This window comes from Euleptes europaea, chromosome 10, assembly GCF_029931775.1.
Source record: "Euleptes europaea isolate rEulEur1 chromosome 10, rEulEur1.hap1, whole genome shotgun sequence".
Classification (NCBI taxonomy): domain Eukaryota; kingdom Metazoa; phylum Chordata; class Lepidosauria; order Squamata; family Sphaerodactylidae; genus Euleptes; species Euleptes europaea.
In genome coordinates this window covers 53,729,728-53,753,783 of record NC_079321.1, presented here as the reverse complement: position 1 = coordinate 53,753,783, position 24,056 = coordinate 53,729,728, and the positions used below count along the sequence as shown (strand labels likewise).

Here is a 24,056-nt window from a genome sequence, read left to right as displayed (position 1 = left end):
TGAATAGCCCTCTCCTCCTTGAAAATGTCCACTCCCCTTTTAAAACCCTCCAAATTGGCAGCCATCACCACATCCTGGGGCAGGGAGTTCCACAATTTAACGATGCACATCATAACTTCCTATTCAGCCTTTTTCTATGTTTTTATTTTGGGAGACCAAAACTTGACTGAACAAGTGAGGCTTTGTGCCACAGTGTTTTTTCCTGTCTTGTGCAGATATCAGTGCGCTTGCCTAATTAATTTAAAACCACATTTGATTTCATGCATCATCAGTAACTTCATTGCTCATAAAAAGACTGAGATCTTTAAAAAAAAATCCTGCCAATTCCTGTAATAGATGTATTCTGTTTTCCCCTTAAAAGACTTCAGGCAGTTTAAATAGGCACCCAGGTACTGATCAGGCTCATCCCTTTAGCTTCGTCATTCCTGTGAGATTTGTTGCTCACAGACCGTTTCCATGTGATAGGGAAGCATTTATTGAAAGTTCCCAAAGGGAGACTTAGTACTCTTTCACTTTATTTTAACGCAAGCGCTTTGACAGTCATAAACTGAAATGAATTCTAGCAAATTTGGCAACGGTTTATCTTTTTAGTGCAGCATTTTAACAAAGGTTCTAGCAAATAGTGTTGCTCGCATGTCTTCATGATCATCATAGACGTGTATCAAAAGTAACTTTTTCATTTGTTGTCAAATAGGAAAATTTTTACCTTTGAAGACAATGTTAGGGCCAAAATATGATGATCAAGTTGCTGAAGAGCACCGCTTCTATCCCAGTATGCTCTCCAACTACTTAAAGAGCCTTAAGGTAAGGGCAGAAACCTGAAAACATGTTCCTTTACCATGTAAGCATTAGCCATTTTTGTACCTAACAGTTATGATCTTAGAAGGATGTAGGTAAGGAAATTACTGTTTTTTTGAAGACATTTGTAGTGGGAAGTCCCAAATACAGATAAATCCATTTTCTGCTGCATCTTATTGTATTCTCCCTGGTAAAACATATTATTAACTCTGCAAATTTTTCATGCAAAGGCTCACAGCAGCTTAAGTCAGAATACAGTGTGAACACCTCTAATGTCAGCATGGATTGGATCCTGCAAATCTATGCCACTTAAAGTTGGTGCGTTCCTCCAGCATGAGATAGTTTTCCCTGATACGTCAGTGAACACTCCTTGCACAAGAGGAAAGTCACTTTTAGCAAAATGGATCCAATTAGGGTTGCCAACCTCCAGGTGGTAGTTGGAGATCTTGTGGGATTACAATGGCCGCTTTAGAAGGTGGACATTAAGGTATTATACCCCATTGAAGTATGTCCCGAGTTCCCCAGCCACAGCCCTCGAGAGGGAGGGAAAGGGCCCGGGAAAACCCCACTCACCGGGGAAAGCGTCGGGAGGGGCGGCAAGCGGAGGCAGGCCTGAGCCTCCTCTATGCGCCCCGGCGAACGGGACAGAGGCCCCCACAACCGCCAACGGCCCCACTCGTCAGCTGGCGAGCGGGAGAAGAGGCGTGGGTGCACCACACCCAGCAAGCGGGGCGCAACGTCAGCCGCGGAGTTGCGGGGCACCCAGGCCGGTTGGCGACCAGGGCCCCCTGAGAAGGTTCCAGAGACCCCGCCCATCGGCTGGCAGGAGGGAGGAGGGCAGCGGGGGCCAACGGCCCCAGGGTGGCAGGCAAACCGGCTCGACTTCCGCCTCAGCGGCTGAGGGAAGGCCATGGTTGGGGCGGGGGAGGGATCAGGCGCGGAGGAAAGACGCCCGAAGTGAAGACCCGCCTGGAGCTTGACCGAATCGGGGCGGGCAGAAGAGTTCGGCCCAGGCAGAGACGGGGGCCATGCCCGCTGACGGGATGATGCAGGGGAAGAGAGGGAAAAGAGGGAGGGGTCATTTATAGCCTCGGTCGGAGGCGGATGGGGGAGCACAGGTGGTGGCGGGGAATAAAGCAGCGTGGGTGGAGGCCAATGAGGATGGCTGGTGACTGACGCTCCCTGTTTCCAGAGAGCTAGCAAGCTGGCCAGCTCAGGGGAGGAAGGGTCGTCCTCCTCCTCTGAGTGGTCTGAGGCCGAGGAAACCCTACCTGCAAAAGGTTGGGCTCAGCCAGGCGGGGCATCGGCAGAAGTCCCGCTCGACGGTGCAGCGGCCCCGGCAGGGACGCGACAAAGTACCTCCCTCCTTCCTCAAACTCCACCCTCCTCAGGCTCCACCCCAAAATCTCCAGGTATTTCCCAACCCGGAGCTGGCAACCCTAGATCCAACTCATATCTTTAGGAGCCAATGTCGTACAGTGAGGGAAAAAAGTATTTGATCCCCTGCTGAATTTGCCCGTTTGCCCTCTGACGAAGAAATGACCAGTCCATAATTTTAATGGTAGGTCTATTGTAGCTGTGAGAGACAGAATAACAACAGGAAAACCCCCAGAAACCCAGAAGACAAAAGTCAGAGATTGATGTGTATTATAATGAGTGAAATAAGTATGTGATCCCTTTGCAAAAGATGATTTAGTACTTGGTGGCAAAACCCTTGTTGGCAATTACAGAGGTCAGACGTTTCTTGTAGGTGGCCACCAGGTTTGCACACATCTCAGGAGGTATTTTGTTCCACTCCTCTTTGCAGATCCTCTCCAAGTCAGTAAGATTTCGAGGCTGATGTGTAGCTACTTGAACCTTCAGCTCCCTCCACAGATTTTCAATGGGATTAAGGTCTGGAGACTGGCTAGGCCACTCCAGGACCTTAATGTGCTTCTTGAGCCACTGCTTTGTTGCCTTGGCCGTGTGTTTTGGGTCATTGTCATGCTGGAATACCCATCCTCGACCCATTTTCAATGCCCTGGCTGAGGGAAGGAGGTGCTCACCCAAGATTTGACGATACATGGTCCCGTCCATCGTCACTTCGATGCGGTGAAGGTGTCCTGTCCCCTTAGCAGAAAAACACCCCCAAAGCATAATATGTCCCCCTCCATGTTTGACGGTGGGGATGGTGTTCTTGGGGTTGTAGGCAGCATTCCTCCTCCTCCAAACACGGCGAGTTGAGTTGATGCCAAAGAGCTCGATCTTGGTCTCATCTGACCACAACACTTTCACCCAGTTCTCCTCTGGGTCATTCAGATGTGCATTGGCAAACTGCAGACGGGCCTGTACATGTGATGTCTTGAGCAAGGGGACCTTGTGGGCTCTGCAAGATCTCAGTCCTTCACGGTGTAGTGTGTTACCAACTGTTTTCATGGTGACTATGTTCCCAGCTTCCCTGAGATCATTGACAAGTTCCCCCCCATATAGTTTTGGGCTGTTTCATCACCGTTCTCATGATCATTGCAACTCCACGAGATGAGATCTTGCATGGAGCCCCAGACCGAGGGAGGTTGACAGTTATTTTGTGTTTCTTCCATTTGCGAATTATTGCACCAACTGTTGTCACCTTCTCACCAAGCTGCTTGGCAATAGTCTTGTAGCCCAGTCCAGTTTGTAGCCCAGTCTGGCTGGTTGATAGGGGATGAAATCTGGCTGGTTGATAGGGGATCAAATACTTATTTCACTCATTATAATGCACATCAATCTCTGACTTTTGTCTTCTGGGTTTCTGGGGGTTTTCCTGTTGTTATTCTGTCTCTCACAGCTACAATAGACCTACCATTAAAATTATGGACTGGTCATTACTTCGTCAGAGGGCAAACGGGCAAATTTAGCAGGGGATCAAATACTTTTTCCCCTCACTGAATATAACATTTATAGCATGTGTTGGCTGATTCTTTGTGCCCCTTTAATTAAATATAATCACCCTAATCAAAAGCTGTTATACATACCTAAATTTGTATTTAGAATCGACTACATCCTGTACTCTCTGTGGTATTCATCATAGGGTTACCAGTTTATTGGCAAACTGCTGGTTGTTGTTGTTGTTGTTGTTCAGTAGCAGATGCACCAGTTGCACTGGGACTTGTACCCCTGAAACCCTGTTTTGTGCCAGGAAAGGGGGCAAAGCCAACTAACCACTTGCTGTGCTCCTCCAATTCTCCTGCCTTGCTATCAGGATGCTTCCTCATAAATAGTTGTGCGGAGAATTGCTGCTCTGAATCAGAGCTGCTCATCTGCAAAGCATATGTTCAATGGAATGAACCCTTTTTTCAGTTTAGATGAACTAGCAGTCATCTGCATAGGCGGGAAAGCTGCTGTAATTGTTAAAATCGTAATATAGTTCTGAATGTCCTCAACAATTCCTTATTTAAGGGGATGCTTCTAGTTTCTTGCTCCTCAGGATGGAAACACCCTTTTAGTTCACAGGAACACTTTTGCACTAATTTTAGTGGCCTTTGCAAGTCAACATTAAGCCTCTTGTTTGCCATGTTTCCACGGTTAGGCACACTTTGAGTATTCCAGGGCAGTCAGTGGTTCTTATCTTTTCACATCTTTATGTCCTACCAGCACTCTGTGAAAGAACCTGGTTCCTACCATGACAGAAACAAAAAGACCACTTTTCCCAGGAAGGGCATTTATATGTTTACAGGCATTCTGTAATTACTATTAGCATACCAGAAGGTCACAGGTGGACAATTGGTTGCAGGTAAGGGCAGCAGGTAGACATGGTGATTGAGGGAGAGTGAATTCTTAGTAACTTATGAAAACCATGCGTCCCACCTAGACTACTTCTGCATCCCACCAGTGGTACATACACCACCAATTGAGAATCATTGTTCTAAGGACAAAATTGTGTTCCCTGTCATTTCTTTTCCTGATAATCTAGTTATCTGGTCATTTTGGATGATCCTCCTATTTGCCTTTTTGCCCCGAATAATAAACAGCTTGTAGGTGAACGGCTGCCTATGGAACTGTGTATTTGCAAATACTTGGATGTACTGCTACTACATCAAGTCACTAAACATCTGCTTGGTAAAAGCATGTGGGTATTGAGTACTCTGATGCTTGCCAAGTGAATGCAGAGAAGGTTATTGGGGAGCATCATGCATCAGTAACAACACTCAGCACAACCAATTGGTAAATATGCTGTTGAAAGGAGGCTACAGAATGAACTCTCCTGGAACAAAAAGAATATGAAATAATAAAAAAGAGCTTTTAACCAGCTGGCTTTAATTTGCTTAATGGCTTGCACTTTTGGGCTGTGATCAAACTGAAGCCTGGTTATTGCTTCCCTTTCTTGCTTTCCCTCATGTTTAACCCTTGGGAATGAAACAGCTTGCCTTTAAATGATATTCTGATTAAAAACAACAACAACAAATATATGGAATGGCAGAGGTTTGAATGTAATTGACTTGATGAGTTGCACTGATAATCAAGCCAGTATGAAAATAAGAGAGTGGACAGGGTATAAATTATTGTGATTTAATGGGCAATACAAAAAATTGTACCAGTATACTACTCCATGCTTAGCAGCCTTTCTGTATGGGTTCAGATGAGTGTCATGCTGGCATCTGCATGAGTTTGGAAAGTATGAGTCTTCCGTTACTCTGGGAGATAAGAACCCATGTAGGCACAGCATGCAGTCCACTCCGTCTGCCTAGTCAGATATGCTGGATTCTTTGCATTTCTTCTGTGATGTCTCTACTGGATGTATCCATTTAGTTCAAGGAACTAGTGCAAGGAATCCAGATAGTTGTTTCTCCCAGTCTGGTCCAGCTCTCTTTTCCTTCTCCCTGCCATGTTTTCTGAATCTGGGCAGACTGGCAGTGTCTGTGCTAAAGGTCTATTACTTTGGTGGAATCATAGGGACATTTGCTAAACTTTGACGGATGCGGTTATATTTACTATCCTAAATGTCAGTATTAGGATGGCTTTGGAAGGGGTGTGGGGAGGGGTAATTACAGAATTGTGTCCAAGTTCTTTTGCTGAACGGTTGGCCCAGGAGAGCCCTGGGACTGCATAAATGCATTTTTAAAAGTTTATTTTATTACTTTCAGGTTAAGATGGGTTTGCTGATTGACTTGACAAACACCACTAGGTTCTATGACAGGAATGATATTGAGCAGGATGGTGTCAGCTTTGTAAAACTGCAGTGTAAAGGGTGAGTGAATTGGACTTATGAATTTTCTTTCTGATAATTTTTTTGTTTCTGTGGCATCTTATAACATTGGCCCTTCTGTTTTGTCAGGCATGGGGAATGTCCCACAGCTGAGAACACAGAAACGTTCATTCGTATATGTGAAAATTTTAGTAATAAGAACCCAACAGAGCTTATAGGTATGTGTCTTGAATGAATCTCTTTTGGCTTACTTCTGTGTCCTATGCGTTCCCTACCTCCCTATTGTTCACTTATCTGGCCCTTAATGTTCGTTGGTTTTAATTGGGCATATGTATTCCCATTGATATTAAATTGATGTAAAAACCACATTTATTTAATATGCTAGTGTTGTGCTTCAGGTTAAAGAAATTGCTGTCACAGTGTCTTCTTTTTAAGCCAATAAAGTATTCCTGTTGGCATCTTGTGAATGAAACTAAATATGGCTGCTTCTTGTCAATGGAGAAATATAGAAATATAGTTCCTACTCGTCAATGGAGCAGTTTAAACAAGGATTTTTACTGTTCAACGTTAGCCCCCTTGGCTAGATTGGCTAGGAGTCATAGGTAAACTTACAGCAGGGGCATCAGACGCAAATGGGTTGGAGAGCCAAATTCTCAAACAGGGTTCATGTCCAAAATGTTTAACAAACAAAGAAAACCACTGATTTGGGCAAAAGCAAATAATACCATCCCCCATTAACTTGGAAATAGGCATCTGTATCTCCCACTAGATTACAGAAATATGTAATGCATCTTGATCTCCTAATCAGGGTTAAGAGATTGAAAGTGTCTTGTGGGGATAGCATGTGCGCATATACACATAATTTGCACTACAGGCATACCTCAGAGATATTGCAGATTCAGTTCCAGACCACCGCAATAAAGCAAGTCACACTAATTATTTGGTTTCCCAGTGCATATAAAACTTATGTTTACACTACACTGTGGCCTGTTGAGTGTGCAATATCATTATGTCTAAAATACGTACACACCTTAGTTAAAAATACTTTATTGCTAAAATTGTGACGCAGAGACACGAAGTGAGCACATGCTGTTGGAAAAAATGGCGCCGATAGACTTGCTCGATGCAGGGTTGCCATAAATCATCAATTTGTAGTAAAATGCAATATCCGTGATGCTCAATAAGGCGAAGCAGTGTAAAACGAAGTATGCCTGTAGGTAATTTAAAAAATGACAGGGCAAGGAAGAGGAATGAAATGCTATGTTAGAAGACTGGATGGTACACTGGACTGCTGTGTGAACCTGGTACATGGATGGCACGTGCAGTGATTTTCTTGGTTTTGGCAGCTTCAAAAGGCGCTGTGTGATGGAGAAGTTGCCACTGGGTGTATTGGTCTTCTGACGGGTTACACAACATATTTTCTCCAGCTCAGTCCGTGTCCATTGATGGCTTGCTTGGAAGAAAGCAGGGCTGTTGAGAATCACCAAAGGCCCCTGAACAAAAATACCATCTTCCGTTTTGCTTAATTTATGATTTACACAGTGCACATTGCAAAGGGATACCATGCAAAACAAACAAAAGGAGTGGGCAGAATCAGGAAGCCTTCCCAGCCAAGAGACTTGGCTAGAACACTGGCATGCACTGTCAATTAAATATAGGTGAGACACGTTACATGTGAATAAACCCCATTGAATTGAGACAACAGAGTCTCCCAGAAAGTACATAAACTGCAAAAATACTTTGTTTCTAGAAGAGTTGGTTTTTATATGCCGTCTTTCTCTCCCACTTAAGGGAGAATCAGACTGGCTTACAATCACCTTCCCTTCCTTCCCCACAACAGATACCCTGTGTGGTAGGCGGGACTGAGAGAGTGTGACTAACCCAAGGTCACCCAGCTAGCTTTGTATGTAGGAGTGGGGAAACAAATCCAATTCTAGATTAGAGTCCACTGCCCATATGGAGGAGTGGGGAATCAAACCCGGTTCTCCAGATCAGAGTTGACCGCTCCAAACCACTGCTCTTAACCACTACACCACGCTGGCTCTACTCACCCGAAACAAAAAAAGCAGACTCACAACAACATGAGGAAAACTGGGGAGATGTAAGAAGTCAATTTCATCATCTTGGGAGAGGAGGCAGGTGAGCCAAGTCTCCAGATGATGTTGTCTTCCTGCGCTTGTACTACCTTTAGAAAGTGATGCTGAAATCCATCTAGCTCCAGCTCCCCTCATTCTGTCCCCAGCGTGGTGTAGTGTTTAAGAGCGGTGGTTTGGAGCGGTGGACTCTAATCTGGAGAACCAAGTTTGATTCTCCACTCTTCCATATGAGCTGTGGACGCTAATCTGGTGAACACATGAAGCCAGTTGGGTGACCTTGGACTAGTCACAGTGAAAGATTTATACTATGTGAAGAGGAACCAGAAACCCAGTATTTGCATACAGAGGATGGTTACCTGTAAGCATCAAGGCCTCCCTCCTTATGAACGCACAGGATCCACTAATTGATGTGGTGGCAAGATTTTTACTGATGGCAATTAAAGTGCATGAAAGCTTGTGTAATTCATGAGGCAATTTTAGGGCTGTGAAGTGAGTAACTTCCACTGCACTTAAAACTGTTTTAGTGTTAATTTTATGGAAGTGATCCTAAACTGTTTTTTTATGTTTATGTAGATGCTATTGTTTTTATAACTAATGTCAGTAAAGGCTTCGTATTCGACTAGTCACAGCTCTCTTAGAGCTCTCTCAGCCCCACCTAACTCACAGGGTGTCTGTTGTGGGGAAGGGAAGGTGATTGTAAGCCGGTTTGATTTTGATTTTACCTTACGTGGTAAAGAAAGTCGGCATATAAAAACCAACTCTCAGATAATGAGTCTGTGGAACAGTTTAATGAGAAATGGTAGTCATTTTATACTTATATATCAGCCATCATATAGATAAACATAGTATAAGAAATTAGATAACATAACTAGCTATATGAAAATGTAAAATGTTTTTGAACATATTAGACCAATAAGAACGCTCGTCCATTGCAGTTGGATTGTTTTTACCCCTCCCTTTTTTCCTTTCCTGTACCCTATACCTATTTTGAAAAAAATATATAAAAATAAAAACCAACTCTCCTCCTCTCCTGCTACTGAAAGCAGGAGAGCAGGGGCAGATTGGGCAACTGAAATTACCCTGGAGATAATTTCCAGAGTGGCCCAATCCATGCTGCTGATCAGGTTGAAGGTACAGATCCTTAGTAGACCAAAAAGGCTAGAACTTTTGGGAGCAATCCTAAGCAAGTATCCTTAGAATTGTCCCATTTTATTCAATAGTGCTTACCCCGAGTTTTCTGTTTCCCTTGCATATGAGCCTTTAAAAATTAAACTTTTAATATTAATTAGAGAGTATCATAGCTCCATCACATGCAAATTCATAGGAATTAGAACTACTTTTCTTCTTTACTAGCAAACATTTTTCCTTGAGTGCAGCAATACAGGTGGAGTATCTCTTATTCAGACATCCCATATCCAGACTGATCTGAAAACTGGACCGTTCAAGATCTGTGCTGCCTGCTTTCAGTGTTTCCTCTCACCTAAAACAAGAAAATACAGTGTACACTGCATCATAGGTGGAGACTGAAAGCGTGCCATTGTTAGTTTGTTGTTGCTCTTGTTTAACAGCTGATACAGGAATTCTGGTGAGATAGTTACACCTTTGCTTTCTGATGGTTCAATGTACACAAAATTATTAAAATATTGTTTACAATTACATGCAGACTATGTATATAAAACATAAATGAATAAATGTATATCAAACATAAATAGAATTGTCCCATCCCCAAGCTATTTCATTAAGTATATGCAAAAATTCCAAAGTATTTCAGTATGCAGAAAGATATGAAATACAGACCACTTCTGGTCCCACGCAGTTTGGATAAGGGATACTCAGCCTGTATCCACAGACTGAGAATTCACTTCATGCATCTGATGGCATAGTTTGAACCATGAAAGCTGGAACTACAATAACATGTTTTTTTATGGTGACACAAGATTCTTTTTTGGTTTTGCCACAATAGACTAACATGGCTACACCTCTAGAAATTGTCTTTTCTACTCAGCTTGTGCCAAGATCTCACTGGGACTTCGCCTAAGAGTTCATTTTCAGCATGGGCTGAGATCTGGAAGAAAAATATTTCTGGGCATGCACAGACTGCCTATCCCTCAACATTGAAAGACTGCAGTTTCCTTTCTTCCCACACACTTAAAGATACAGGTGAAGCTGTGGGACCACCGAGTAACATTTTTAAACCCCTCTGTAAAAATGAGGGTAGGATAACCACACGCCTTGTACCTTTCATAAGACTAAAATAAGAAACTTACTGGAACACACCAGAGGTCCAGTATCCTATTTCTCATGCTAGCTAGCCAGAATCATCTAGGAATTGCACCAGCCAGGAATAAAGGCAACAACCACCCCAAACAGTTGTCCCCCCAAAACTGGCATTCAGGAGAATACTATCCCTGAACATGGAGATTCTATTTGGTCATCATAGGTAATAGACAGTTATGGACCTTTCCCCTCTGTCTAATCTCCTTTTAAACTCTTCCAAACCAGTGGATGTCACCTCATAGTAGCTTATGCGAGGGATTTATGCAAGACATTCACCTAAGGCACCCACTGTTCCACATTTATAACCTCTAATAGAGATTAATAAGAACATAAGAAAGGCCCTGCTGGATCAGACCAAGGCCCATCAAGTCCAGCAGTCTGTTCACACAGTGGCCATCCAGGCGCTTCTAGGAAGCCCCCAAACAAGACGACTGCAGCAGCACCATCCTGCCTGTTCTCCACAGCACCTAAGATAATAGGCATGCTACTCTGATCCTGGAGAGAATAGGTATGCAGCATGACTAGTATCCATTTTAACTAATAGCCATGAATACCCCTTTCCTCCATGAATATGTCCACTCCCCTCTTAAAGCCTTCCAAGTTGGCAGCCATCACCACATCCTGGGGCAGGGAGTTCCACAATTTAACTATGTGTTGTGTGAAAAAAATACTTCCTTTTATCTGTTTTGAATCTGTCACCCTCCAGCTTTAACAGATGACCTCGCATTTTAGTATTATGGGAGAGGGAGAAAAAATTCTCCCTGTCCACTCTCTCCAAACCATGCATAATTTTATAGACCTCTCTCATGTCTCTCCTTAGCCGCCTTCTTTCCAAGCTAAACAGCCCTAAGCGTCTTAATGCAGATCGCAGTTCATTTAAAGTGTGTGTGTGTGTGGGGGAAATCACAATTTCACTACTTTGATAGATTCTTGGGAAATATTAACTTGGACTCCCCCTCTTTTCTACTATTAATTATTTTCTTTTCCACTATTAACTATATTTTAACTCCCCAACCAAGGTATGGATGAGAAGGAATGAAGCTGGAAGGGGGTGGGGATGAGAAGAATTAGATGGTGGGGAAAGAGTGAAATGAAGGCATACCAGGTTGGTTGATGGGCTTAGGAACTTAGGAACATCTTATGATATGCAAATGTTTTCCTCGGCTTCATAGTTAAGAGTTTGCAGCCATGGAGAGCTTTCCAGTATTGAACTCAAAAGGCCTTAATCAAACTGCCTAGAACAGTGATGGCGAACCTTTTAGAGACCGAGTGCCCAAACTGCAACCAAAAACCCACTTATTTATTGCCGAGTGCCAATGCGGCAATTTAACCTGAATACCACCCCCAGAGGGGGCCCAGAGGGAGAGGCTAGGGTTGCCAAGTTCCTCTTTGCCATGAGTGGGAGGTTTTTGCGCCTGAGGAGGGCGGGGTTTGGGAAAGGACTTCAGTGCCATAGAGTCCAATTGCCAAAGTGGCAATTTTTTCCAGGGGAACTGATCTCTATTGGTTGGAGATCACTTGTAATAGGAGGAGATCTCCAGCTAGTACCTGGAGATTCAGTATAGGAATAGCTGTAACTAATGCCAACAGTTTTGAGGCTATATATTTACAGTATGTGGTAATATACCCACCAGCATCACATATTACCAACAACACATGTATTTATTTCTTTTACACATAGAATTTATGAACAAAGACACATTCTCAGCACTTCCTATGAAAGGTAAGTATAATAGTATTGCATCATAATCAATTTGTCCTTTATGATGTATTTCTTTTTCTTTTGCAGCAGCTGATTAGTTGAAGGAGAAAACGATCGTTTCAAGGCACAGGGGCCGATTCTTCTTCAGTTCTTCCTATATGATACAATAAATAAAGCTCTCTTTATATCATAAAAATATATTTGTATCATATAGGAAGAACTGAAGAAGAATCGGCCCCTGTGCCTTGAAACGATCGTTTTCTCCTTCAACTAATCAGCTGCTGCAAAAGAAAAAGAAATACATCATAAAGGACAAATTGATTATGATGCAATACTATTATACTTACCTTTCATAGGAAGTGCTGAGAATGTGTCTTTGTTCATAAATTCTATGTGTAAAAGAAATAAATACATGTGTTGTTGGTAATATGTGATGCTGGTGGGTATATTACCACATACTGTAAATATATAGCCTCAAAACTGTTGGCATTAGTTACAGCTATTCCTATACTGAATTTCTCATCTTAAGATAGGTGTATAGAGGTGTCTTATTTGTTTCCAGTACCTGGAGATTGGCAACTAGTTCCTTAGTGTTTTCTCTCTACATATCAAGACAAATGGAAAGGTGTTTGGAGGATGGCTTGTGGGCACTTCAAAGGTGGAATAGGACTGCACGCCCCTCCGCCCGCACAGACCCAGAGGGCGCCGGAGAAGCCGCTGGAGGGAAAGAAGGAAGGAAGGAAAGAAGGGAAGGGAGAAGGAAAGGGAAGGGAGGGAGGGAGAGAAAGAAAGAAAAAGAGAGAGAAAGGGAGAAGGAAATGGAGCAAGGGAGAGAAAGAAAAGTAGGGAAAGAAAAGGACAGAGGGAGACAGAAAAAGAAAGAGGCCATTTATGCATGGGAGGTTTTGCCTTGGATTTGCCACTCGGTGGGGCGTGGCGGCGGCGGCAGGCTAGTGAGAGGCGAGCAGGGTAGGGCAGAGGACGCCTCCTTCGCACCCACCGGCCAGCCACGCCCCTCCACCCGCACAGGCCCAGAGGGCGCCGGAGAAGCCGCCGGCCATGCCGAGTGTGGGCGCTCGGCTTCTGTTCCCCGCTCTCCCACCCACCTGGCCGGCCACGCACGCTCCAGTGGCGGCAATGGCGGCAGCTTCTGTGGGAGAGTCCGGGGGCCACCGCCAATGATGTCGGAGGTTCCCCACCCCTGGGCTACAGCCTCCCCCATCCGGGGCAGGGCAGAGCCGGAAAGGCCAGCGGCTTGGAGGAACCGCGCGTGCCGGCAGAGAGGGCTACGAGTGCCGGAAGTGGCACCCGTGCCATAGGTTCGCCAACACGGGCCTAGAAAGGCTTTGTGTGTTTGTATGTGCTGTTAAGTCCCAGCTGACTTATGACGACCCCATAGGGTTTTCAAGCAAAGAACTGTTTGAAGGTGGTTTGCCATTGCCTGATATTCCACACCCCTGATATTTCTCTCCTATCCAAATTCTAACCAGGCCAACTCTGCTTAGCTTTTGAGAACTGAAGAGATCAGGCTAGCCTGGGGCTTTCTAGATCAGGGCAGAAAGGCTTTAAGGGAGTGAAATAATCCAGTTCCTATCTGAGCTTTCGTATGTGTTTCTTGTCATGAGTTTGTGTAGTCCCTGTGAAAAGCCATATATTCATACTGATAGTTCTTTTCCATTTACTTTCCCCCATTTCTGTTAGTGATTCACTAAATTAAATTGAGCATAAGTGGGAAGAGAATGCCCTGCGTATTATGGGAGCAAAGGCTCCTGTGACACATACTTACAGTTGGATAAGGTCAATCCATTGCTACTGTTAGACCTATCAGTAGCATTGATGCTTTGGTGGATTGACTGCAATCAGTGTTTGGGATAAAACTGAACCACCCTCCACTGGTTTCACTCATTCCTTGCTGGCAGGAAACAGAGTGACCGTAGGAAAGGCAGATTTAACACCTTGGGACCTGATGTATGGGATACCCCGTTGACCTATTTTATTCCCAGTGTAAGATCCTTGGCTGAGATCATTAGGAGATTTGGAGTGGGTTGTCACCAATATGCTGATCGCGCCCAGCTTTATGTCTCTTTATCCAAGACTCTGGAAATGGCTGTGAAGGTCCCAAACTAGTGTCTTGAGACGATGGTGAACAAACGGAAGCTTTATGCAGTCAATGCAGAGGTGATACTCTTTGAGAAGGCATACTGTTTGGCTGGTGTTGATTATTAGATGGAGTCAAGCTTTTCATTGCAGATTATGTTAAGGGTCTGGCCCTGCTCCTGAACCTGTCCTTGTTAATGGATAAGCGAGTTGGTGCTGTCACTTAGGAGCATCTTCTTTCAGTTACATGTAGCTTGTAATCTATATTCTGCGGACCTGGCTACCCTGATCCATGCTGCTGTAACCTTCAGGTTGGATAACTGTAATACACTCTACATGTGGCTGCCTTGGAAGATGTCTTTCAAGCTTCTCCTCTCTGGGGTCAGCCACTTGGGACTCACAGCTCTATTGCTGAATCAACCGCACCGGCTACCGACCTGCTTCTGGGCCCAATTCAAAGATCTGGTTGGGACCTTTAAAGCTCTTGGGACCCTCTCATTTGCTGAATTACATTTCCTGGCACACTTTCCTGCATCAGTTATGGTCTTCAGACAGCCTCCTCCTTAAGGTGCCTTCCCTTAGAACTGTCTGTAGAGCAAGATCTGGGACCTTTTCCATGATGGGGCCTTTTGTTTGGGATGGCCTGCCAGAGTGGATGAGAAGGGCACCTTCCCTTTGCTGTTTTTATGAAGACGGGTAAGACAGTCCTATTCCAGGGGGCACTTGATGGAGGGTGAATTGCCTTGGCAGATCTGGTTGTGAGATTGTTGATCCTGTGTGTTGTAATTCATGTGCGTGCTCTTAAATTTTGCAGCCGGTGTATTTTAATTTCTTTTAATTTTGTTAATTGGACTATTATAATTTATGTCCTTTGCAAGTTGGTTGCTGCATAGTTGGCTGCCTTGAGTCCAACGAGAAAAGGTGGGATAAAAGTGTTTTGAATGAATGTGGGGGAAAATTGGTGTTAGCATATTTTCCCAGTATCCTTGTATAGCATGGAAACTAGAGTATCATGTCTGTAGCTAGCACAGTTTTACTTGGTTTCTTGAATACAGTTCAGTTTTCTAGCCATTAGGCAATACTACTGAATCAACTCTGGTGTTGGATGTATTTTTATGTGTCAGGTCCTTTTAATTTTTTTTTAAACTGACTTGAATGGAAGTGAAATTCTAAATTGTCAGTGCATTCAAATCAGATAATAAACAAAATTGGAAGGAGCTGGGACATAAAATATATCCACCAACAGAATTAATTCATTAGCATTGCCTGGTTACTGGAAAACAGTTAAACTTTTTTTTTTGCTTGTCTCTCCATATATTGAGTTTGATTCTGCAATCCCTGAGTGTAGATGATTGCTGAGTCTTCCCTGCTGCCAGCAGTAACTTCATCTTCTGGGAAGGGTGGTTGCTGAGGTTGTAGGGTCCCCATGAATTAAGAAGAAGAGTTGTTTTTTATATGCCAATTTTCTCTACCTTTTAAGGAGAATCAAACCAGCTTACAATCTCCTTCCCCTCCCCACAACATACACCTTGTGTAGGTGAGGCTGAGAGAGCTCTAAGAGAGCTGTGACTAGCCCAAGGTCACCCAGCTGACTTCATGTGTAGGAGTGGGAAAGCCAATCCAGTCCACCAGATTAGAGTCTGCTGCTCATGTGGACGAGTGGGGAATCAAACCTGGTTCTCCAGATTAGAGCCCACCACTCTTAACCACTATACCACGCTGGGTTGGGTGCTGCACTGCGGAGGGCGAAAAGGGTGAAACCTCCTCCCGTAACTGCAGCTCCACTGATGGAAGAGAGGTAAAGGAGTATTTTACTTCTTTCCCTTCCTCACACTGATTCCCCAGTCTGGTGCTTATGTGGGTCCCGTGACCGCAGGAGTCAACTTTCCTGGGGTTGGAAGGGGCTGCTGAGGAGAGCGGAATGAGGGAAAAATCCATATCCGCCAGTACCTTGTGCTGATGATTTACTGGATTCAACCCACTGTGTGTATCGGGCTAAAGAATGGCAAATGCAGATTTCATAGTTGGTTCTGAGCTACAGTAATTGTTGCTCCCTTACTTCGATGACCGCCATTTGTTCAAGCGCTTGCTTGATGTAGTTTTGCTCCCCAGAATAGTAGACAAGTGGGGTCATTTGATGACTCGAGTATGTGGATTTAATCTGTGCTTGTGTGATGGGAATATCTTTGCTGGGCGGGAAGGGATATGATCATTTTGGGCATAACTGTGTGGTCGGGTTTTTGTGTGTGCGCTTCAGAAGAGCATTAAAAAAAGCTTAGTATACAGCTTGACTTGCTATGTTATTTTTTTAGGGATGTAATCAGTTTCTGAGTAGTTAACTATATTTTTGTGCCAGGGATAATGACGCCCTGCCAGTTGACAGCATGACAGAGCATGGTTCCACAAGTGGTGCTCTGATGCGTGGCACAACTTCCAGTTGTAGATTGTTTTAACGTTTTGAACAGGCTTTTCCTGGAAGGTGTGCGTTCCCCAATTGCTGGGCTTTTCTGTGGATTCAGAGCTCTAGAAGGATTTGATAAGAAGCAAAACAACCCCCTTGCGGAAAACCAATATGGCTGTTTGACCTCCTGAAGCAAACTCCTTACTTGTTCTTGTGTTGATTATGTGTGTATTGGGATGCCATGTAGTTCCTGCCGGAAAACTTTGAGGGAACATTTCATGATGGCTAAAGTATGATTTACATGAGCCCCGTGGCGCAGAGTGGTAAGCTGCAGTACTGCAGTCCAAGCTCTGCTCACAACTTGAGTTCAATCCCGATGGAAGTTGGTTTCAGGTAGCCAGCTCAAGGTTAACTCAGCCTTCCATTCTTCCGAGGTCGGTAAAATGAGCACCCAGCTTGCTGGGGGTAAAGGGAAGATGACTGGGGAAGGCACTGGCAAACCACCCCGTAAACAAAGTCTGCCTAGTAAACGTCACCCCATGGGTCAGGAATGACCTGGTGCTTGCACAGGGGACCTTTACCTTTACCTTTTTTTAAAGTCTACTTGGGGGTCTACTTTTAGTGACCGTACAGAGTTGCCGTTATTAAATGGTGTTGCATAAAGTCAGCAGTCTGCAGTGGATTTAGGTAATTTTTAAAATTCTAAAACAGGCCATAGCTTTAATGTCATTAACTTTTCTTGATTTGCTGCGAGGAAAAGACTGATTCACACTTAGTGTTTTGCGCTGCATCAATTAAGACGTGCTTTTGAGGTTTGTTGTTTGGCATTTAATTTCATCTTGCTTCTGTTAAGAATGTTATCTCCTTCTTTCAAATATTAGCATATTTGCACCTTTGTATCTGGCAGGTGTTACGTAGAGATTGCTAAACAGAAAACAAGCAGTGTTTCCGCATATAGATGCTGTTTCAGCTCTGTTTGAGATTTCTGTTTTCAGATTTCTGTGGTCCAAACCCTATTGTGCTGCTCACTGGATGTCCTGTTGATTGTACTTAATTTACACTATGTAAAATCCACCTTGAGTCTCAGGGGGAATAATATTATAATTATATTACATTATTATAATGTAAGAGTAAGAGAATTGTAAGTACCAGTTTAGTTTGTTTCCATGTGCTTTAAAGATACAGTCATTCCAACCATGCACTGTAGTTTTTTTTGTTTATCCTTGCTTTTGTAGAGAAACATATTTACTTGTAGAAGTTTGTGTGTGGGCCAAAACGCATGGTCACTTTATCCTCCTTTAATCTTTGTTTTAGCCAGGATCGAACCCACATTAGGCGAAACGCATGTGTTCGATCCTGGCTGAATCCTGGCTGAAACAGGGATTAAAGGAGGATAAAGTGACCATGCGTTTTCGCCCTGTGTGTATTGAGGGGAATAAGCTTGGCTAATGCATTTACATACCCTGACCTGAATGGCCCAGGCTAGCCTGATCTCATCAGATCTCAGAAGCTAAGCAGGGTCAGCCCTGGTTAGTATTTGGATGGGAGACCACCAAGGAATACCAGGGTTGCTGTGCAGAGGAAGGCACTGGCAAACCACCTCTTAGTCTCTTGCCATGAAAACCCCCCCAAAAGGGGTCGCCATAAGTCGGCTGCGACTTGACGGCACTTACACACACACAATGCATTTACATGGGTTGGGGCAGGTTCTGATCCAGGCTTAACGGAATGGAACCTCTGGATGCAACCCAATATGTGAAGCTGCATTTGAACGTCAGGCCAAATGGTTCTTGGGCAAAGTGAAGCAAGCTATAGAAATAAGACTGAAAGGCCTGCAGGCAAATTTGACAACATTTTTGGACAAAACTAGTTGCTTTTGTTAATTGCCGTTTGGAATAATTAGTCCTGGTGCTCAAGAAAACATCACTATTCAGCCATTGCACTTTAATTTATACTTTTTTAAATAGAAAAGTGAGCAGTATATGTCTGCTGGTGCTTCTGTGTGCTTTTCAGATTTTTCTTTAACCGCTAGATGGAGCCATTTCCACAGAAATAAGACTCTTCAAACGTTTCAGATTTCTTCCTTTATACTGCAGAAGACACTCTTCAAATCTACTTTCAGAATTTTCTTAAAGCAGTTGTTAATCTGTAAGTCCACTTAAAGAAAAGCAAAGTAAAGCAGAGGTTGTCAGCTATGTTGAGGAACTTTAAGTGACCTATCTTTGTATACATTTGATTGCAACTTAAAGCTGGAAAGATAAAACAACATTCTTTTAATGATTAAATTATTTCCAGCCCTTTGTACAAATGTTTACCATAGAGCAATGGCATTCAAATATCAATTAACTAGTAATTGAAATAAAGCTGTTGTGGCAAGCTGTTGATATTAGCCAATGAGATTTTTATCAGAGAATTTATATATCAGAATTGGAATCTTTGGTAGAAACAATTCAAAGGATTTTGATAATCTGGCAGATGCTCCTTACGTGCAAAACATTCTTCCCTGCTGTCCCCCCCCCCCCAAGCAAACAATTCTGTCAAAAACTGCCAATGGGGAATCTTGCGTTTAGCCTCCCCTTTTCTCCCCTTCATAGCATAGCAATTGCAGATCATGAGACTGCTGTGGCTATTCATGCCTCTGGTATTGCGGTGAGATAGGAAGAAAGATAGACATGAGGGGGCCATAAGAGCTGTAGCTGGAAAGGAGCCTCTCCAGAGTAACATGTGGTGGTAATTGGGTGAGTGTAACAGGGAGGAAGAAGGGTTAGAGTTGAGCTGGGTCGCTGAAGAACATAGGCACATGCCTCGTGCCAGATGAGAGCAGAGCTCCCCGTTGCTTCTTTTGCTCTCTTTGTTGCTGTGGAGGGAGAGACCAGCATCTTCACAATTATTCGGGCTCAGTGAGGGCAGTAGGGGGTGCTAGAGGCATTCTTTCTTGAGACAAGCTGCTGTCAAGAGCTTTGTTTTCTGTCACTGATAAGGAAATGAGGTGCTTGATTAATCAAGGAAACGATTACCCAGTTCCTCCTCCTCTGACTTCTTCCGGCACAGAGCTCCTGATCCAAATATGATGGGGGAACATGTGTGGGTATATGAAACTTCCACTAGCTGAGGATGTCCTACATCTGCGTGAGAGCTGGATGTTAACAACAGAATATACTGATAGTTTTAAAGAATCTCTAACTCCAGTTGTATTTTTGTTTTTGTTTTCTAGGTGTCCACTGTACGCATGGTTTCAATCGCACTGGCTTTCTTATCTGTGCCTTTTTGGTTGAAAAGTTGGATTGGAGGTAATATTACTCAATATTTTTTTAAAAATGGTCTTAAATGGCTAAATGCAGTTGTGGGATGGATTAATCTAAGATTTTCAGCTTAAAGTGCCGTGCAGTCTTAGAGTACAGTTTGTAGGAATTCTAGGTCTTCTTCCCACAAACTAGCATAGGTTGTATTTTGTGATTCCCCCCCAGATGAACATGATAAAATAGGAATGCTGAACAATACTTGATGAGTTGTATTATAACCCAAACAGTAAATAGCTGATTTCAATGAATAAAGACTGTAGGTCTCCATTAAAGGTAAATTGTGCATGTGTGTAGCTGTGTTTCTATTCAGAGCCATGCAGTAAAGGAAGAGGGTATTTAACACTTAACCCCACATATGGTTTTTCTAATCAAAAGAACCTGTAGCTTGCTGTACTACTACTGGTAGTCTGAAAGGGGGAAAAAAAAGATCTGTCTGGCCTTTCTCCCTGCCGTTGTAAAGTCTTTGAAGTTGGTCCTTATTGACAGTGGCTTGGATGTTTAATGTTGGCCTCTCTAGGAAGCAGGCTTTTTGTGCCCTCTAATAGCATAAAACCATGGCAGTGGACTGGAGAGGCAGCTGTTGGTGTTCATTGGGTGGCTGGCTGTTTCAAGGATTTTTTTTGGGGTGTGTGTGTATGAGTGGAGTGTGTGATTTTGTCAGGTAGTTGTGTCTGGATATTCAGACACATATGTCTGGATATGCAGTCATGCTCTTATGGCAACATCTATGCATTTGTGGACTAGAGGACATGTGATTGGTTTGTGGCATCATATACAGTGAATTAGGTGAATTAAGAATGAGAGCCACTTAACTATGAAATTGTTTTCAGGAAAAATTAGAATTGCGTTTGTGTATTTTGGGGGAAATTAATTATATTTTCCTTACGCGATGCATAGCTCAACGTTTTTGAAGGTGTTCTGGAGTAGCTTTCTGCAGTAAGGCAAACTGTTCTCAGTTTATGCCTCTCTAGGAGCAGCTTTATGTTCCCTGATCCCTCTTTCCTACTTAGATCGAAACTCATGCTAAGCCTGATTTTTACCTGTGTGGTGGTGAGTCACTGCTTTCTTTTCCATGGCATGCTTGGCTGCAAGTGATGTGATTCTGGAATAAGGAAAAAGTGCTTGGTGGCTGCTTAGGGACTGCCAGCTACATTCATTAATTTGGAAGCAAACTGATAGGAGCTGCTTTTACCCCTTCCCTTTAAGGAGAAAATGGGAAACTGATCTTTGATATTATCATGACCTAGGTTGCATGGCAGGAGTAGCTTGAGTATGTGGGCCCTTTGTACCTAATTTAGATTTGTTTTGACTCTGTTTTTGGTGAATTAACTATGTCCACACTGCGGTATTCTTTTCTAATATAATCGCTTTGAGAACTGTTTCAGCTAATGTAATGTTCGTTTTCATGGCTTCTGTGCAGTCCCACATGGGACTGCACTTGCGCAGGCCAGCCACAGAGAAGATTTACAAGCTTACAGAAGAGTGAGCTCCCTAGGAGCGCTCCCCTCCCCCCATCCGCGACCAAGCCTTAATAACAGCTTTTCCCGCCCAGCGGTCATGTGATGGGGGGTGGGGAGCACTCTTCTCTCAGTTCTCGTTCTGCTGCCACGGAGAGAACACACGAGTTTCCACACTTACTGTGATTTTCCTCAGATTGATCTCTTCAGGTCGGCGCTTTTTTCACAGTCGGTTCCTTATTCTTTATCTAAAAAGAGAGAGAGAGAGAGCTAAGTCATGGCCTTGTTTAAAAAATGCCATAGCTGTGGTACGAAGATGGCCACTGCGGATGAGCATGCCGATTGCCTGCTCTGTTTGGGTGAGGGGCATATTGTTGCTTCCTGCAGGGCTTGTGCCCGCTTCACTCATAAATGTCGTAAGGACATGGCTAAAAAACTTAAGGCAGCTCTTTACGAAGTATCTCTTCGTCCTGAGAAGGCAGGAGATAAGGCAGCCCCTAAAGGTCCCCAAACCTCTCTCTCCTCTAACACTAAGAGGGGTTCAGACACAGCCCTCTGAAGGGCCAGAGGGCTGTGTCTGAACCCCCCTCAAAGAAGCATAAAAAAAGTCCAAGAGGTCCCTATCATCCCTGAGATCTCGGGAGGAGTCTTCGGGAGGTCAGATTGAGGAGCGATCGACGCAGTTGGCGCCAACTCCTCTTCGATGCCATTCCCCATCTCCGAATCCTCCGGATCCGGCCTTGGAGCTGAGGAAGGCTCTTTCTCCTCGACACCGTTATCCGTCTAGACAAGGGACAGGTTCCCCTAGACGGAGGTCTCCGTCGCCAACCAAACTGTCGGCTACCAAGACGCTGACAGAGTCGGATAAAGGATGGAAGAGCATTTGCCCGCAGAGTACAGACGTACCTGCCTTGGGGCGCCCTCGAACCCCTTCACCATCTGGGGTCGAGGTAGAATTTTCATCCTCTGACGAGGAGGAAATCGGTATCCCTGAGACCATTTCGTCTGGGGACAAGGGGACTTCTGCAGGACCAATGCTACCCCGCAGGCCTCAGTATCTCCAGCACCCCTGGATGCCGTATGGATGTTATCCCCCTCCATTCTACTCTGGATATGGCTTCGCTGACTACGGTCCCCACGACGTTGATCCCCGCTTCCATAGCTGGCCCGGCCAATCGACTCCGTACATGGTGCTGAGGGCCCAACCTAAGTGATCCGACGTCGAGCACGTTCGGCGCTATGGGAATGGGGAAGCAGCACAACCTTGCCAGACCCAGGTCCTACCATCGACGTCGATGTCGGCTCCGACGGGAGCCATGGCGCCGATGCCTCTTTCTAGGCAAGTGTCGCCGGAGACCAAAGAAGAAGGCGAGCTGACCTCGGAGCCGGGTTCGGAGGACACCTCCCTCCCCTCTCCAGTCGCCGCCGTGGGGGACCCCACGCCAGTGTCACCCACAGAGGACCTGAAACTGTTCTCTGAGCAGCTTATCAGGATGGCTAAGTCGCTTAATATTGAGGTGGTCCAGTCAGATCTGAGACCTGCTGACCCTATCAGGGGTGTTTTGTACAGCCCTGATTCTGGTCCCCCTAAACTCTCCTGCAGGGCATCAGAGATGTCATCATGGTGGGCTGGCAGAAGCCAGCTTCTGTCATGGCTTCTATTAAAAAAATAGAAAATTTATATAAGGTAGCGGAGGATGGCTGTGATTTTCTTTTCAAGCATCCTCAGGGTAACTCAGTCGGCACTGAGGTGCTGTTGGCCAAGTACAAATCAGGGGTATACTTGTCTCCTATAGACAAGGAAGGACAAAAACTGGATGGTCTGGGGAGAAAGGTGTACTCTTCGGCTGCCCTGGGGGTACGCATCTCTAACTTTGGGGCCCTAATGGGCCGGTACCAAATGGCCCTGTGCGATAGAACCTCTGAGTTATTGGAGTTCTTCCCAGAGGAGAAAAAGACCCTTCTCAAGGTCTTACAGTTAGAGGGCCAAAGGCTAGGGAAACACCAGTTTGCAGCATCTCACCACATGGCGGATTACTCTTGAAGAGCCATGGCTACTAGTATTGCTCTTAGGAGGAATTCGTGGCTTCGCTCCTCCTCGCTCCCAGCTTATGTCACAGCAAGGGTAGAAGATCTCCCCTTTGACCACTGTTATTTGAACAGACGGATGAAACCCTACATAACCTTAGGAAACAAAAGGCTACGGCTAAATCCCTGGGGGTAATTCAACAGTCTACACCGTCCTTCAAACCCAGGCCCCACCAGAGGCAGGGGTATCATCAGCACAGGCCCTATAGGGGGCATTCATGGGGCTACCATCAGTCCCAGTCCCGCCGCTATTCCTATTCCAACCAAGGGAAAAGATTCACCCCAAGGGGTAAGGGGAAGAGAGGAGGATATTCCCCTAATGACCAGGGACCCAAGAAGGGTTCCGCATGACTAAGTTCTGTTAATGTTGTTCATATGTTCCTGAATAGACTGTTGTTTTTTCAGTAAATGGCTTTACATTTCCTCCGACTCATGGGTTTTGAATATAGTTCGTGAGGGCTATTACATTGAATTCCTCTCAGTTCCTGATTGTTTCCCTCCCCCTTTACAAAGGACACCTGAACCTGCTGAGCTTGTCTCAGAAATTCAGAATCTGCTACAGAAGGGGGCCATATCGGTTGTTCCGCCCAACAACTCTCAATTAGGTTTTTATTCAAAGTACTTCCTTGTAGACAAGAAGGGTGGCGGGGTATGGCCTATCCTAGACCTTCGAG

The 24,056-nt window shown here is 44.5% G+C and overlaps 1 protein-coding gene across 2 annotated transcripts in view; it reads left to right on the top strand.

Annotated features, from left to right (window-relative positions):
* Positions 1 to 24,056, top strand: part of RNGTT (RNA guanylyltransferase and 5'-phosphatase) — a 205,337-nt gene that overhangs the window by 2,596 nt on the left and 178,685 nt on the right. For both annotated transcript variants that reach the window (XM_056856425.1, XM_056856426.1), the window contains exons 2-5: positions 695 to 804; positions 5,901 to 6,004; positions 6,092 to 6,180; positions 19,750 to 19,825. In XM_056856425.1, the coding sequence (XP_056712403.1) occupies positions 695 to 804; positions 5,901 to 6,004; positions 6,092 to 6,180; positions 19,750 to 19,825 (379 nt within the window). The remainder of the gene's footprint in view (positions 1 to 694; positions 805 to 5,900; positions 6,005 to 6,091; positions 6,181 to 19,749; positions 19,826 to 24,056) is intronic.